This window comes from Balaenoptera acutorostrata, chromosome 9, assembly GCF_949987535.1.
Source record: "Balaenoptera acutorostrata chromosome 9, mBalAcu1.1, whole genome shotgun sequence".
Classification (NCBI taxonomy): domain Eukaryota; kingdom Metazoa; phylum Chordata; class Mammalia; order Artiodactyla; family Balaenopteridae; genus Balaenoptera; species Balaenoptera acutorostrata.
Genome location: NC_080072.1, coordinates 65,188,774 through 65,202,518, shown reverse-complemented (window position 1 = coordinate 65,202,518; position 13,745 = coordinate 65,188,774). Strand labels below are relative to the sequence as shown.

General features: G+C 33.5%; 1 protein-coding gene across 13 annotated transcripts in view; it reads left to right on the top strand.

Moving 5' to 3' along the window:
• PICALM (phosphatidylinositol binding clathrin assembly protein) overlaps positions 1–13,745 on the top strand; it is a 107,840-nt gene that overhangs the window by 70,454 nt on the left and 23,641 nt on the right. For 4 of the 13 annotated variants that reach the window (XM_007168495.3, XM_007168496.3, XM_007168497.3 and 1 more), the window contains exons 12-14: positions 1,327–1,430; positions 6,683–6,832; positions 10,583–10,663. In XM_007168495.3, coding sequence (XP_007168557.1) covers positions 1,327–1,430; positions 6,683–6,832; positions 10,583–10,663 — 335 coding nt within the window. The remainder of the gene's footprint in view (positions 1–1,326; positions 1,431–6,682; positions 6,833–10,582; positions 10,664–13,745) is intronic. The other 9 variants (XM_007168500.3, XM_007168499.3, XM_007168508.3 and 6 more) reach the window with 3 other exon arrangements.

Below are 13,745 nucleotides of genomic sequence, written 5' to 3'. Positions count from 1 at the left end.
AGTGCATGGTAAATGCTACATAGAGAGTGATAGGGTGTTTTGTTTGCTTGTTTTTCTTTGATTTTGTTGTTGTTGCTGTTTATTTTATTAACTCATCCTTAAATGGTGTTCCCTTCCACCTACCGACTCCCTTCACAGCTCAGTGTAACTTTTACTAACTCAGCTGCTACCTGCTCCCTAAAGTCTTAGTAGATGTTGAATTTAGCTATGTGTTTCTCTTTCGGCTTTATCTTTTTGTTTGTTTTGATTTTTGTATAATACTTCCTTAGTCCCCAATAACATTGAACCCATTAAGTGTCAAGTTTTTCACTTAGGGACCTTAAAAAGAAGTCTGTCTTAGCTGGGTAGCGGGATGGGGGTAAATGGAAAAGAATGTTGACGGTTTGAGGATGAAACAAATTATTAGATAAAGAACTAATCTTTTTATTTCACTTAATACCCTCAACATTTTCACCTTTTTAATAGTAATTGAAGACAAACGTACAGCTTATTACAGAATGCTTATTGCATATTCTGTATTTTTCCCCAAAGCACTAAATGCATTTGTATTTTGATTTATCTACTTATAAAACTATGTTTTACATCTGAAAGATATGTCTTCAAAACTTTTGTTTTTGAATAAGTGTAAGTTAAAAATAATCTATGCTGAGATACACATAATGCCTCAATTCATGGAAACTGGGATCTTTTTTTTTGTGTTGTTCCTTAATCACATAACAGGAAATATATTATGTAAGTAGTACTCCCCTGGAGTTGTGTAATGGGGTGGCTTTGTTGTAAATTTATATCATATATGCATGTATAATTTTTTCCATGTATTGTTGATATGTTTGATATTTGAAGCAATAAAGGTAAGGTTAACAGGTATTTTACTTTGTTAGGGGTATTGGTGTTGCAAATGTAATTGAAGTTCTTTGAAGATTAAGAGTAAGAAAACAAATTTCTTTTAAAAAAATTAATTGCCATGATGTTTCATATTTTAAAATTATGTTGTTTAGGTTCTAGGTTCTTTTCAATAAAGAAATTAGTTTTTTCCTAGGGAAGTCATTGATTCTTTCCAGAAGGGCTATTATTATTTGAATCCTATGTAAACTTCAGATATGGTATTTGAATAATTTTCCAGGCTTCCTTAGAAATATGCTGTTACATGAGGGGTATGCAACTGTTATCTTGCTGCACCTGTTCTTCCTTTGGAGATTTATATTATTGGGACTTTTTTTTCACTTTTCTTTTTAATGTTTTTATTTACTGGAGTGGATGAGGGGAGTGGCTAATGTAGCAAAGTTTATCTAATAAATAAAGCATCTTTTCAAAATATCTTCCTAGCACATCAAAGCTACCAAATGATCTGCTTGATTTGCAACAGCCAACTTTTCACCCATCTGTACTTCCTATGTCAGCTGCTTCTCAGGTAGCAAGTACATGGGGAGGTAAGCATTAATGAACCTACTTTGTATGTTGTATAGGCATCTCCCTTCCCCATTCTGTGGGGTTTACTTGCCTTACACTTGATACATGAGTACTTGAAAAATATTAATATGACAGTGAAGTTGTTTTGCCCCTTGAAGACATTTCCATTCATTTATAAGTGCAATTTTGGAATGTATGTCCAATTAAATTATGAAATGAAGTTTAATGAAGATGAAAAAGGACCAAATGTATGTTTAATTGTGAAATCATTCTTTCAATGTTGAATTTCTGTTCTATTACTGGAAAATGTGTAATGGTTATCTTACCTTTGGTATAGAAAAAAAATTTACTTGCAGAGGGGAAAACTCATCTAATAAAGTTCTAATAAAATTCTGATGGTGTTATCAGGCAGTGCACTATCTTCTCTGCAGGAATGTCATGACAAACTTTATGCTACTTGTATTTAAAATGTTGATTTAATTCAGACCTGTAAGATTTTGGTATTCAAAGAATTTTTCCCCTAGTACCAACAGGAAAGTTTGCTGACCTTGAGTAGTTCTTTGATCTTAAGGTGACCGTATTATGATCATGACCTGGCATCTTTGAAGGAATGAACCTAGTCCATGTCAATTTTTAAGCAGTTTTGCTTAGACAATTAGTATGTTTTCAAATCATTTCCTTTGTTTGGTTTTGGTACTTCTGTTTGTATTTATGTAAGTATCAATATTATTTTATAAACACTGAAAAATTATTTGGGAGGGAAAGATACTCTGAGAAAGGACACTGTCTAGAGAACCGTTAGAGAATGGCAAGCTACCTTAAAATTTATGTTGGCTCACATGTAAAATCTGAATTGATTGGCTTACTTCTCATAGCAGGATTCATTGTTCTAGTGAGTTTTTATGGTGTATTAGACGTTTTCATCTTTATTTTAATGATTTGAGTTAATAACTTTTTGGGGGTTTTTTAATAGTTATTTCTTAAGACTATATTTTATATAATAGAATGTAAACTATGTGAAGGGAGGAGCTCTAAAATATTTTGTTGAGTGATATATCCCTGATGCCTAGAACACTTACTGATATATAACATGTACTTTGTAAATGTTTGTTGAATGAGTAGACATTTTCTTTTTGCGGGGGCAGTTTATTTCTGGTTCAAGACAGAGCAGGGAACAGGAATAGTGAAACACTAAAATACTAGATTTTTAGACTAATTTTGTGAGCCATAACTTGATTTTTAAAACGAATTGATTTTGAAAGCTAGTTTAATTCAGCTAAATCTTAAGATCTGGGAGTAATTTCTAAAAATGATAAGCTAGTTTAAAGTCAGTAAATATTTTAGAATTATTTATCTGAATTATCTGTAGATAGCAAATTAAGGTTAAGAAAGCAGTTTCTTAATATCCTAACGGTCATTACAATTTTAGGATTTTTAATCTGCCAAAATTTACATGCTTATTTCCTGCTTATTGTGAATTGCTTTAGGAAACGTTAGTAGGATTAACATGACCGTTTAAGCAGTTTTAGCTTGCTCACCTTTTAAAAAAACAAACCGGTTTTTCTAAAATTAAGGCTGAAAAGTTGTGTTTTTAGGTAGATGAAAAATTTTACAGAAGGCTTAATGAGAACTAATATAACATTTCAATGAAACTGAGCTATGAAACTGTTTTGTCTGGATACCATGTACAATTAATTCTAACAATGACAATTTAAAGTTTCTGCTTGGAATTATTGAGCTCGTAGATGAAGGCAGATAGACTGTTGTTACTGTGGGAGAATAATTTTAAGTAATTTCAGCCTGTAAAAATTGTTTTATATTCTGTTAGAAGAAATATTCCACGGCAATTTGTGTGTGAATACAGTGTGGGAGTACATTTAATCATGATTTCCTTTTCTATTTTAGGTTATTTTGGTTTGTGTACTATTTTCATCAAAATTTCCCCCATATTTTAACATTAGGCTTGCTATGTACAAGTGACACTGTTAAACTGGTTAAAACAAAAAGAAGTATTATCAAGTAAAGTTGGGAGCAGAGGCAGTAGCAACTGACTACTATTTTTCCAAAAGCTTACAATTATATATGAGGAAAGGACAGTGATCTTATATAAACCCCTCAATTTAAGAAGAATGAAATCTTGTCTTATATTTCATATAAAGATATTTGGCTTCTGAGTTGGTGATAATTTCAAAGTTTTGACTTGTGCCATAATTGGATAGTGGAAGAGTATTTTAAGCCAAGAACTTTGAATACTTCCTAATTTTAGTCATTGTATTGTTCATACCCATGACATTCAGATTAAGACTTTTTACTTTATTTTTAAAATTAAAGTTACTAAGATAAATAAATAAATCTTTTATATAAAAAGCTTTGATCATAACAGTAAATTCTAAAAGGCATTTTTTTTGATGTTAACCATTTACCTGAACGTTTGAAATATGTAGCATTTTACATCATGCTTTTATAGTATGTGACAAAACAAAGGTATGCTTTTTTTTTTTTTTTGATAATTCTAAAATCTTTTTCTGTGCTTTCCTTGCTCTCATTTGCTAAAAATGGGTGTTAACAACAGATTTGGTATTTAATTTAGTTCTTATCATAAGCACCACAGAAAGGACGTGTATTCCCAATCACAGCTAGGTTGGTGATACAGAGTTAAGAGGAGGTAAAGTTCGTATGTTTATGTGAGAGGCATTTTAAGGTTCCACCTAAAAATGAACGTTGAAGAGAGAGAACACAAGCTCTCCTGTTTCTGTCATTGCATTATTAGTGAGCCTTTGATTTTTCAAGAAATGGTCTGGAATCTAAACAAGCACTTGGTGTTGAATACTAATATCTTGAGATATCAGTTTTCATCACCATGAAAACTTTGAGTTACAGCAAATCTAAAAATATACAGTATTACCAGGTTAAGTACACTGTTGTATATTTTAAGCAAGATTTCAAAATTTAATTCAGGCAAAAAAGAATGACGCATTCTGAAGTTGAATTTGTTTTACTCTCAGCTGGCATGAGACACACAACACTATGAAAACACTCAATTTTCTGTGAATAAATGTAGATATCAAATATTTACCTCAAGACTGTAATATGACTGGTACTATTTTTGTTTTAATTTTTTGGATTATTTTTCTATGACTCTAATGTAACATAAAATTAAACTTTCAAGTGAATAATGACAAAAATAATGGAAAAAAGTATTTATTAAAAGTATAAGGAATTTTAGAGCTGCCAGTCTGATAAGTACAGTTTAAGTTGGAACAGCTGGAACATTATTACTACTTTTTTTTGTCTTTAATGAATTTGAATTAATCATTTATGGTATAGTAGACTAACATCATTTAAAATGATGATGATGATTTAAAAATCATCATCTAATCTAAATGATGTTAATCTGCTACCCATAGTAGTAGTGTTTTGTCAAGGTAGATTAAGAGCTGGTTTTTCTTATTGTCTGACTGATCTAAATATACAGATTCACTTATACATTTCTGCATATTCTTCTTTAGGACGTTTCAAATAATAGGAAATGATTGATATTAAGCGCTTAGGTAAAAAGTGTCAATCAGTTGATATTAAGCGCTTAGGTAAAAAGTGTCAATCAATTGATATCAAGCGCTTAGGTAAAAAATGTCAATCAATAGAATAGCAGATAACTAGTAACTTTTTCCAAACATGTCTTTTCTCATGAACCTAATAGATCTGTTGTAGAAATGTGTGTACTCTTTTTGAATGACTTCTCTCATGACTTCTTTTGCATGGAAAACCAGAGAGAAGTTTTGTGTTACTTGTCCAACAAAGTATGATGTACTTTAAAAACTCCATGCCTGTATCAAATATTTAAAAGTAGTACTTTCAACCAAACTGGACAGCTCTAAACTTAACGCAACTCCTTTCTGATACAAGAAGGAGTTAGAGCGGTCATCATTACATTTTTATTTTAGTACAAAAAAATGAATCTTATTTTTGACTATTTTCTGCTTTTTATTTCTGAATTATTTTTTTCTGATTCTTTTCCCCCATTGTTCCATTTATTGAGAAGTGGAGGGGTGGGAAAGATGTTTAACATGATTATTTGAGTTAGAATAGTACATCAGTGAGTTTTGATATGTTTGTAGGACTTCATACAGTGACCTCAATATTATCTTGATATTTTTCTTTTTAAAGTTGCAGTTGCATGATTTGTAGAACACTAGCTTTGAATTTATTGACTTTAAGGATAAAGTGTGCCTATATTGTTTTGCAGAAGCTGATCCTTAGGCCATTGCTTCCTTATTGTTTTATCATACAGTCTTAGAGTAAAATACAGTGCTTAATATTGTATTCTTAAGTAAGGACCAGAAACTAGACTAGAAGAGGCAAGAACAGGCACTGGTTGGAAGTACAGGAGTATCTTCTCATTTTTAATTGTGTTATAAGAGAAAAAATTATGACACTATATTTTCGCTGCTCTTTATTTTTTCTTCTCCCCATTTACTTAAGGTATGATGAATGGCTTTCAGTCATTACAGTGACAGTTATCTTGAATGAGGTGTAGGTATAGTAAATATGTGATTCTAAATTTGATAATAAAGTACATATTTGGTACCATTCTAGTAGGGAACAATACTTTCGTTATTCCTTCCAAATCATTTAGGCTTTAAAACTCATAGCTAGGCCTTCAAAGCTAATCCCAGTCTGCTGGGATGGCCAGTCTTTTGTCTCTGTTCTTAATTTTTCTAAAATTCCTTTCCCATCATTAGACCTTTTCTTCGTCTTTATTATTTTGTTTCCTACATCTGAACCTATACAAGAGTTTATATTCACATGTTAGAAACCCCTAATTCCCTTTGGTTTTTGAAATACTGCCTATTCCACATTTGAATTAATTATTTATATCAATTATGTGAGTAAACGTAGCTATGCCACCAGAACTGATACACCCCCACCTTGGGTGGGGAACACAGTTCAGGGTAGATGGCTCTTTTATAGAAACATTTTTGTTCTTACATATCTTCTTTTTTAACTACATGACTGTTGGCTTTCTGATGTAAAGCAGATCTGGCCTTCGTATGCTACTGTTGTTATGGACACATAAGTATTTTTTTCTGAGGGTTCATTTTAAAATAATGTTAAATGCATTTCTTCTATCTTGGTGATTAGATTTGATCATTTGCATTTAGATTAATAATAATATAGCTACTACTTTTCACTTTGCATCTTTTGACTGATTACAATACTAATTAATTTACTTCCTTTCTTCATTTTGCTATAATGCACTTGGACTGCACAGATCCTTTCTCTGCTACTGTAGATGCTGTTGATGATGCCATTCCAAGCTTAAATCCTTTCCTCACAAAAAGTAGTGGTGATGTTCACCCTCCCATTTCTTCAGATGTATCCACTTTTACTACTAGGACACCTACTCATGAAATGTTTGTTGGTAAAGTACCATTTAACCTTTCTTTCCAATTAATGTTTATACTGCCTAAGTATTTTTTTTAACGTATCCATTATTTTTAAAGCACTGCAATAATTACTTTGTATTTTAATAACAAATTTTAAAGTAAACTAAATAACAATAGTGTAGTGAGATTTTTTATGCCAGTATCCCTAATTTTATTTAATGCAGGTTTTTAGGAAAGAAAATTTCCTTTGAAATTGGACTTTGTTTTGTTCTCTATCATACTGTAGCATCACATGCTACATCCTGTTTATTAGTTCAGAGAGGTGGTTATTAGGAGAGTTGATTGAAGGAGTAACATCTCTTAAACTTAGTTACGTGTTTATGTGTGCTTATATTTTTCCCTCTCTGCTTGAGAAAGAGGGTGATTATCACTCTTAGCTTTCTGAATCTTTCTTTTTTTCCCCTTTTTAATTTCAAATAATGGTACAACTTTATATTGTCTAAAACCCACTATACCCTCTGTCCAATCTTAAGGGTCTCATTTCATTGTTAGCCTGGAGGTAGATGAAAAGTAGAAAATGAAAAGCAACTTGACTGAATAGCCTTAATTGTGGTATAAAAATCTGTAAAAAGGCAAAATTTCATACCACAGTTGTACAAGGAAGAACAAGTTTTTAAGTACATACTAAACTGAAATAAATGTTTTTGAATCCTGCTAAAAAGATGCTAAACCCCCTTAAAAGATGATGAAAACTGCTTTTATTCAATTCAAAGAAACAACGTAAGGTGACACAAATTTAAATCTTTGGTTAAAGCAGCATGCAGAAAGTCATCTGTGTACCCTAGGTAGATCATGTGGCCATATTCTGTTAGATATATCTGAGAGAGGGGAGGATGGAAGGTGACTAGAAAGCAGTAGTTGGAGATCTGAGAAAGTTTCAAGGCAGGTGCTCCAGTTATACAACTAGTCTAATAGTTCTAAAGTGTAATAGTTGGTTGCAATAATTCCTTTATTATATTGTAATACATTTAAAAATTATATAAAAATTAATTGAAAGTAAATTATACATTTTGTTGCTCTAGAAATTTGTCAAATGGAGTGCCTTTTTGCTTGGTAATAAGGGGTAACTAGAGTTATCTTTGGAGTGGTGGTTTTTTAGGTTTATCTTTTCTTCGTATTTACTGAATATGAATAGTCTGTATATTGTAAATATGGCTGTTTGTATCTTTTTAAGTCAGTTGCCTTAATTTGGGGATATGAAACAGATACGTCTTTGCTTTGGGACTATATATTTAGATCTTTTAGGTCAGAGCACAGTGCATGGGCTTCAGGATGTCACATCTGTATCCCCTGAAGGGGGACAGAATGGAGGGCAGTAACCTTAAGTGCTGAAGGTTGTAGCTATTTCACATATAAACAAAAACAGAGTAAAAATATATAAAAGTCATGTGAGAGAGTTAATTATTATTTTGACTTTTCAAGGAAAGCCTGTAATAAGAGGAATATACTAGAAATGTCATATTCCTAATGTTTTTTAAGTTTAAGGCCTATGATTTGGGCAAGAGGAAGACCAGAAAGCAAAGCAGATTAGTAAAGTTGATGGCTATATACTCCAAGGTCAGTCGGTCCATTTGAAAATTAAAATCATAGAATTGGTGATTTAGTGTCTGCAAAAACCTGCAGAAAATGTTTGATCCAGCTCTCAACTCTCATAGTGGTAACAGAACATTATTACCATTTTATGGATGCATCACCTGAGTGCTAGAAAAGTTAATCAGGATAACCCAGCTAGTGGGAGCAAAGCCTAAAGCAAGAGACAGCAGCTTTGCTCTGCAGTGCTCTTTCCCTTATGGAAGTGCAGACTTTCTTTTTTTTTTTTTTTTTTTTTTTTAATGAAACAAATGTTTCTTTTTTTTTTTTAATTTATTTATTATTTATTTATTTATGTCTGTGTTGGTCTTCGTTTCTGTGCGAGGGCTTTCTCTAGTTGCGGCAAGTGGGGGCCACTCTTCATCGCGGTGCGTGGGCCTCTCATTATCGTGGCCTCTCTTTTTGCGGAGCACAGGCTCCAGATGCGCAGGCTCAGCAATTGTGGCTCACGGGCCCAGTTGCTCTGCGGTATGTGGGATCTTCCCAGACCAGGGCTCGAACCCGTGTCCCCTGCATTGGCAGGCAGATTCTCAACCACTGCGCCACCAGGGAAGCCCCCAGACTTTCATTTAAACCCTTATCTTCCTCTTTCTGAGGGCAAATAATACAAATGAAAGTATGATGTATATTTTTTAAAAAAATCACATCTGCCAAGTTTTGTCATTAGAGAAAAATAATTTGTTAAATACTTTTTTTTTTTAATGAAAATGAGTGCAGAAGGGGAAATTAAAAACCACTGATGTCAAACCATTAGGCATTAGTCTAGAATAGGGGTCAGCAAACTTTTTCTTAAAAGGTCAGATTGTAAATATTTTTGGCTTGTGAGCCACACGATCTCTTTCGCAGCTGCTCAACTTTGACATTATAGCATGAAAGCAGCCGTAGACAAGACATAAACACATGAGCTTGGCTGTGTTCCAGTAAAACTTTATTTACAAAGACAAGCAGCTGTAGTTTGTTGATGCCTGTCCTAGAGTAGACTTTTTAATAAGTCTTTCAGTGCAAGTTGAAAGTTCCTGAGAAGTAGAGTTGTATAATAAAAATTCCAATACTTTCTTACTCAGAGTAGTAAGAGCATGAGAGGACCACCCAAGGTGTGCCATTCCTGGCACTGCATCATCTAATTAGCCACTAGCCACATGTCATCATTCAAAGGTTAATTAAAATTAAATGTTAAATAAAATTAAAATTTTACTTCCTCGCTTGTACTAGCCACATTTTCGTTCTTCAGTGGCACATGTGCCTAGTGGCTACCATAATGTATCATATGCATATATCTGCATATTGTGCGGATTTATAAAACATTTCTGTTATTAGGAAGCTCTGTTGGATAGTGCTCTAGAACAGTGGTCAGGAAACTTTTGGTGTAAGGAACCAGATAGTAAATACTTTAGGCTTTTATAGGATGCATAAAATCTTTGAGTCGTCATCTTTTCTTTTTTCTTGCTTTTTTTTTTTTTTTTAAAACAACCCTTTCAAAAGGTAAAAACCATTTTTAGCTCACATGGACATATAAAAATAGGCCCCAGGCTGTAGTTTGCCAACCCCTGCTCTATAGGATTAAGAACGACCAAGAACAATCAGAGTTAGCTATGTAGATACCTTCCAACCCTTCCAGGGGAGGACCTTGATTTGATGATATGATTCTCAGTGTACTTGGTAGCTTGTCCTCATTAAAGCTATAAGAATACTGAAGCTTGTAAGTCAAGGGGAGTGGGTTGTGGTTCCAGCTATACCATGTTTGTGACCTTGTCTAGGCCTGCTTCCTCATCTGCAAAAGAAGACATGAGAAGGAAGACATGTTGGTATTGACTAAAAATCCAACTGGTTCATATCTCTTTATCTAAAGAAATACAGTAGTGGTTATTTTAAAAAATTTGCTGTGAATACTATTTATATATATTTTAAATATAGTACTTATAAATGGAGGCTTAAGTGCTTTTTTTTAGTAAGTTGTAATTTGAAGAACACCAAGGGCTTGGACTCCTCTGTTTTTTCTTTTGTTTGTTTTTGTTTGTTTCTGTTTGTTTTTAATTACTCCATTCCACTCTTAACTGTTCCTCCTCACTTTCTCACTTTTCTCTTTTTTTCTTTTTTTCCTGTCCTTTCTTTTCCCCCCTTATATGCCTTGTCAGATTCTTTTTGTGGTACTCAAGCTTATCGTAATACTACCCTTATGTGCCATGAGCCTTCTACTGTAGCTGGTTTATTTGGAGGTAGGTAACAATAATCTCTAAAATTTATCAGTTTATTTATGCAAGAGGGGTTTCTTTTTGTTGTTTTCCTTAAAATGAGTTGGTAAGAAAAAAAAATACTTGGTTTTGAAGAACAGGTAGTTGCTTAATTTTGTTTTCCTTGATTAAACACATGATTGTTTTATGAATGGATGCCTGTCATCTTCCTGCTTTTATTCATTCTCAAAACTTTCAAATTTTCAGAAGAGTTTATAACATTTTACTATTACAAGCTTATGGAATTTAAAGCTCTGTGTATAGATCTTAGTTGATAGAATGGCAGATAATTTTGATTTGAACAGTTGTGGCACAGGTGAAGGGAGATGATACTGGAAAGAAGCATGCTTTTCCAGCGCTATGCAAAGGCCATAGAAATGGGAAGTAGTTTCCAGGAAGGTGTAACCAATTTGATCTGTATCTTTCCAAATATGTTCTGTCTAGGCCAGTGCAGTAGCAATAAGACCTCAAAATCCAGCTGAATTTTTTTGTGTATAGGAGTTGTTACCTTAGTTAAGTTGGCATTAAAAAGTAAGTTTGACACAGCTGAAGAACTGAGGTTCTTGACTGGCAGTAAGAATTAGACATGGTTAAAAGTGTTTAAAAATGGAATTGTTGAGGGCATTTAACAGAAAGAAAATGTTTGGAATACAGTGAACTTGGGTGTGAATTCCAATTACACTCCTTTACCTGTGTGACTTTAAGCAAGTATTTAACTTTTCTAAGACTATGAAAATTGGGATAATAATGTCGTGCAGGATTGTTATGAGGTGTACAAATATGCCTGTATAACATCTAGCACAATGCCTGACACAGAATTATCATTAAAACTACTTGTATTGAGAACTATCTTGTGGGGACTTCCCAGGTGGTCCAGTGGTTAAGACGCCGCGCTTCCACTGCAGGGGCAAGGGTTCAGTCCCTGATCGGGGAACTAAAATCCCGCATGCCGCAGGACGAGGCCAAAAAAAAACAATTATCTTGTGTAGGCAGATCATTTCATACTTGGAGTATACTTCTTACCTAAATTATTTAATCATCAGATATAATCTTGAAAACTCATTGTTTTTGTATTGCTTATAGATTTTTAAATTGCCAAGGGCTATTTATTTTTTAGCCCAGTATTTGCTATTTCAAAGCTCAAGAAGTTCATAAAACTTGAAGAGTCCTGATAAATAGATATAATTCTTATAGCTATAATAATAAAAACTAATTTTCCTACCTACTAATTTATATAAGATGAAATACTCAGGATAAACCAAAAACCCTTAATAGATTCTGGAATCAAAGAAATTGGGGTTTAAGTCTTGATTCTGCCACTTACTAATTATTTTACCTTGGATAAGTTGTTTAATCTCTTAGTTTCCTCATCTGTAAAATGAGGATAATAATAACTGTCTCATAGTGTTATTGTGTGGTTTAAATAATAACCTATCTATAAAGCCCTTGCATAATGTTTAATAAATAGTAGCAGTAATTTTCTCAAAAAAGTATGAGGCCTATTTATTACAGAACTACCACCAAAATCTATTAAACAACCCAGCCGATTTTTCTCAAAGGTGTTTGGATTGCGTTTCTGTCCCAAAAGCTTTTTCATCTTGTACCTCTCAGTCATCTTACTATTGTCCTCTCAAGATTTGCCCTGTAGTACAGTGGTTTCTAAATGTTAATCTGTGAACTGGAGCTGTTCAGTGACAGCGTTTTCATTGGGCTTTGTGAAATGAAAGAGTTAGGCAGTTCAATGTAGTGATTATTTCATAAAATTAACCTTAACTTTGATAGCCTATTCATCTTTTTTGGGGGGGGGGGTCCCTAAATCTGCTCTTTTGAAATGGTGATATTAGTTCTGTAGCTTTGCTTTAAGTAACTTTTTTTTTAATATATAAATTGATTGATTGATTGATTGATTGATTGATTGATTGCTGCGTTGGGTCTTCGTTGCTGTGCGCAGGCTTCTCATTGCGATGGCTTCTCCTGCTGCAGAGCACGGGCTCCAGGCACGCGGGCTTCAGTAGTTGTGGCTCGCGGGCTCCAGAGCGCAGGCTCAGCAGTTGTGGCGCACGGGCTCAGCTGCTCCGCGGCATGTGGGATCCTCCCGGGCCAGGGATCGAACCCGTGTCCCCTGCACTGGCAGGCAGATTCCCAACCACTGCGCCACCAGGGAAGCCCCTTAAGTAACTTTTAACAATTAAAGGTTGACAATCTAATCAGCTATTATAATTTATTAAGAATTTCCCTTTTAGTTTATTCCTCTGCTATGTAGAAGCTTTTAAAATTTGAGGTACTAGCTCTGGATTACTTTATATCTTTTCAAATCTTTTATACTTTTAGGCAGTAATATAATTTCACAGATTGGTGCCCCTAGGGACCTCAGGAGATGGCTCCTCTCTTTACAGAAAGTAATGAAGTTGTTTTTGTGTTATTATAAAGGATAGGCTCATCTCTGATATCAGTCAAATTCTAGAAAGAATTTGGGACAAGATAGCAAGGGAAAAGAGAAACTGGTATGCTGTCTTACTTTATAAATTATTGTTTCCTGTGTTTTCTAAAGTTTAATGATATCATAGCTCAGATATTACTTCCAAGATGATTTAAAGAACGCTATGTGTGGTGGTTTAGCATGGGCATATAATTAAGCATGATAGATTTTTGTCTTTCTTGAGTAGATACATCTGTTCTTTTCGTAAGGAGTTACCAGAAGAACCATCAAGCCCATGGTATATTTCTTAAACAGTTCATACATTTCAAAGAGCTGTTAAATCGGTATATCTATAGAATTCTAGGAACCTTTTGATGAATGGTCAGATTTATTTACTAAATTACTTTATGTTTTGATAGTGCTTGTATTCTCATTGTATGACCAGTGTCTTTGAGTTAAGAGTATTCTAAGGGTTAAATAATTATGGAATAAGATCAAACTTGTACATTTAAAAAATTCATACTATGATGTAAAATGCTACTTTTAAAGTAGTATCATTGATGTATACCAGCTTGTGTGGGTCATTGTTAATAATAAGTCATTACTTTTTGGCTTCTCTGGCTTTGAGGACCTTCTTGAACTTCTCAC